This window comes from Fukomys damarensis, unplaced genomic scaffold (genome assembly GCF_012274545.1).
Source record: "Fukomys damarensis isolate Sample0158 unplaced genomic scaffold, DMR_v1.0_HiC HiC_scaffold_5, whole genome shotgun sequence".
NCBI classification, from domain to species: domain Eukaryota; kingdom Metazoa; phylum Chordata; class Mammalia; order Rodentia; family Bathyergidae; genus Fukomys; species Fukomys damarensis.
In genome coordinates, this window is record NW_022900917.1 from 66,504,025 (window position 1) to 66,507,704 (window position 3,680).

Below are 3,680 nucleotides of genomic sequence, written 5' to 3' on the forward strand. Positions count from 1 at the left end.
CCCTCCCCGCACGCACTGGGAGAAGGCTGCGCGGGACGGAGGTGCGCTCATCCAGCGAGCGCCTCCGGGCGGAGTTGCACCGAGGGCTACCGCTTGGTAGCCTCGGGGTCTCACACTTCCTCTACACTGGGGCGTAGTTCGCTTGCACGCTTTTGGTGGTGCTTGCGGGGCGGCTCTCCGTCGGGGCCCCGCCAGACTGGGGCGGGGCTCCGGGCTCGCTCCGCCCGGGCTGCTTCTGCGTCTTCCCCGGCCCCAGCCTCCGCATTCTGGTTACAGCGGCCGGAGCTGAGGCGAGCGGAGCCATCAGGCACGTAGGACCCGGCGGGGAGGGAGAGGTGCATGGTATGCCGGAGCTGCGGGTTTGGGGTGGGGTCTTGGCTGCAGGTCACCCACCCGGAACTAGGGGCTGTGTCGCAGGCCATCCTGTGGTACCTTGGAGGGGAGCACCTTACAGCGCGCTGAAGATTGCGGAACTGCACAAGCAGTGTCGGGGGTATAGATAGGGAAGATTGCTGCCCCGGGCTTGGGGCTGGAGCAGAGGCGGTCCCCGGAGGCCAAGGGACCCTGGGGACGGGGCGCCTCCTACTAGATACCCGCTCTCTCCTCCCTAGCTCTTGGCTTGATGGAGGAGGCACAGAGTCCACATTGTGCCCACAACACCCCACCCTCGCCGAGACAGAGCCCCATTCACCTCTTGCACGCCAGCGCCCTTGGGGCTTGTGCACGCGTGGGTATGCATGTGCACTGACTGCCCCTGGAAGGAGCAGGGTGGGCTGCTGGAGCAGCGGCTTGGTTTCTTCCTCAGCTTTGCCGCAGCCTCGCTCCCGCGGCCCACGCTGCTGCGGCTCCAGCTATTTATAGGCCTTCTCTGCAGAGATTGAGGTGGGACTGTACCGGGATGGAGGTGGGGTGGGGTGGCGGGGAGACCTACAGATGGAGACTGCTTGGAGGTAGAGTGCCAGCATCCAGGGTGTGGGCGTGCAGATGGGGGGTTCTTCCTGAAAACAGGAAAGTAGGGGGCCGAGCTAGTGCTTGTGGATGGCCTCCCTTGCTTGCTGACTGGAAGAATTGAGGGCAGGGAATTCAGGGTTGGGATGCAAATCGTGGAAGCCAGTGGGGAGGTGGGTTTGGTGTCAGTGCCCTAGCGAAAGTAAATCCCCTGTATCTCCCACTTGGCCACTTGACAGGGAGGGTGGAACTGGTGTCCTGTGATGGGGTGGTTATTGAGGTGGTAAGTGGTTGAGTGAAGGGAGTGGCAGTCAGTGTGTGGAGTGGTGAGGGTGATCAGTTTCGTGGTGTTACACTGGAGGGCATGAGGTCAGTGTTTGAAGAGTGTCACTGTGCTGGTATCTAGGAGAAGGCTGGATGTGGAGGTGGGGAGAAATTGTCAACATCTAGGAGGGGCATGGTGTCATTGTCTGGGTTAATGTGGTCAGTGTATAAGTTGAAGAGGTGGTAGGTAGGTCAGTTTGCAGTATATGTTTCTCAGCAGCAGAAGTATGACCTTCCCACTCTCCTTCCAGGAGGCCATGTCAGGAGAGGACTCAGAAGTTCGAGCAGTGGCTGAGGGTGGCTCCAATGGAGGCAGTGGCTCCCCCAGCCCTGGGGACACACTACCTTGGAACCTTGGGAAAACTCAGCGGAGCCGGCGTAGTGGAGGTGGCTCTGGAGGCAATGGGAGTGTCTTGGACCCTGCTGAGCGGGCTGTCATTCGAATCGCAGGTAATGTGGAATGGCCTGGTCAGCTTGGCCCATTAGCACAGAACTGTTGTTTGACATCCTGCTGTGTGCTATGCGCCAGTGTTTGTTCTAGAAGTGGTCAGAGGGGATATGGGGTTCAGGTAGAGCCTCTCTGGTCCCAGGTGAGTGCAGTCAGCACAGCGCCACCTGCTGTTCTGGCCCAGGAAGCTGTGAGAGGTCAGAAGCCTGGCTTTTTGCTCAGCTCTGGGGCCATCCCTGGCTTTCTGACAAGAGTCCAGTGCTCTTGATATGATAGAGACCATTGCCTGGGCCCCTGGGTCCAAAGTGCTCACCAGGCTTCTAGTCTTTTTTTTGTTGTTGTTAGACTGGGGATTGAACTTGAGACCTTGTGCTCTTGTGAGGCAGGTGGTGACACCACTGAGCTAAATCCCCAACCCCAGGGTCCTAATCTTGAGTGCCACATGGGGATAGATGTGCACAGGAGCAGGGCAGGAGAGGACATTTGGCCAGTGAGAGTACCACTGTCCCTGAGCCAGGGTCTAGACTTGTCCTACATTAGCTGCCAGTCTGAGGAAGAGGATGGGAAAGATCCAGTGAGAGGATTAGAGGGAGATGATGGGCAGCTGGAGGATGTTTAGTTGGGCAGCCAGTTCCTTTGGGAAGTAGGTTACCTAGGGCTGGAGGTCATTGGGCAGGATGTGCTGAGTAAGTGAGTACTGACCGCATTCCGTCTTCTAGGACTCCCAGGGGCATGATGAGGCAACTGGAGGGCAGAGAGCATTCCTGCAGGAAGCAAGGATGGTGGACCAAGGCATGTGGGGAGAGGCTTAGAGGCCACCTTCCCAAAGGGGAGGTAGTCCTGCAGGCATCAGGGAACTTTGTCATTGGGAAAGTACAGCAACACCTCGTGAAAACAGAAGCAGAGAAGAATGATGGACATGCTCTCACCACTCTGCCAAACCCCAGAGGCCCAGGTGCTTGTGGGTGATCTTCCAATCTTTCTCATCTCTCATGAGATTTTAAAGAATGTCATTTTTTTCCCACCTGAAAAGGAATCATGAATGTCCTTCCCCACCCCATGGACATTTCAAGATGTGAAGGAATGGGGTGGGGGCAATAGGAACCCTCAGCAGTCGCTCCTGCTGGCTTTGGTGGTCTGTATCATTCTCTGCCTGTAGCTATGCTGTAGCCTGCAGCCCCTGGCAGGGTTTTTGTGTTCTCTGATAATTTCCATAGGACTTCTGCTTTGAGGGCACCCAGAATTTAAAGTTTGGATGAATATTACCAGGGGGTTCAGATGGGGACTTCTTGCTTTGAGGGCACCAAGCATTTAAGGTTTGGAGGAATATTACCAGGGGGGTTCCAGGAAGGAGGATATTGGAATATGCTGGGAGACAGAAAAGGCTTTGCCAGTGTGATGGTTGGAGAGGATTATTTTTTCATTTACTACCAAACTTTCTGTTCTGTAAATTGCCTACTCTAGTTCCCTTATGTATAATCTCTTTCTTGTGTTTTAAGGGTGGGGTCTTTCTTTCTTTCTTTCAAGGCAGGGTCTTGCTGTGTAGTTCAGGCTGGCCTCGAACTCACAGCATTTCTCCTGTGTTGGCCTCCCAGGTGCTAGAATTACGGGCGTGTGTCACCACGCCCAGCTAAGGGCACTTTATACATTAGACAGACCAACACTATCTCCAGTAGTTGTAACAGAATTCTAAGAAAGGAGCAAGGGAGGGAAAGTGGCACAACAGGGGTGGCCAGGTGAAGTCGCTGATTGGGGAAGGGAAGGTTGCTACACAGGATGGGGCTGATCCGGGAAGTGGCCGTCACAAGACTAGGACCTCAGGGAACGGGAATCAGGTAGTCGATGGCTTGTGGGTAGCAGGCACGGGGGCGCGCGCGCGGGACCAGGCTCTGCGCAGTCACAGACCAGCTCCGGGGACAGAGCCCAGTCTTGAGCCAGCCCCGCCCCGTCCCGCCCGTGG

At 56.4% G+C, this 3,680-nt stretch overlaps 1 protein-coding gene across 4 annotated transcripts in view; it reads left to right on the forward strand.

Annotated features, from left to right (window-relative positions):
- The window catches only part of Plec (plectin), a 66,171-nt gene that overhangs the window by 1,102 nt on the left and 61,389 nt on the right, over window positions 1–3,680 (forward strand). For 3 of the 4 annotated variants that reach the window (XM_033760829.1, XM_033760830.1, XM_010630580.1), the window contains one exon: window positions 1,524–1,722. In XM_033760829.1, coding sequence (XP_033616720.1) covers window positions 1,524–1,722 — 199 coding nt within the window. Of the gene's footprint in view, window positions 1–44; window positions 308–1,523; window positions 1,723–3,680 lie in introns of those variants that run through there. The other variant, XM_010630579.3, reaches the window with a different exon arrangement.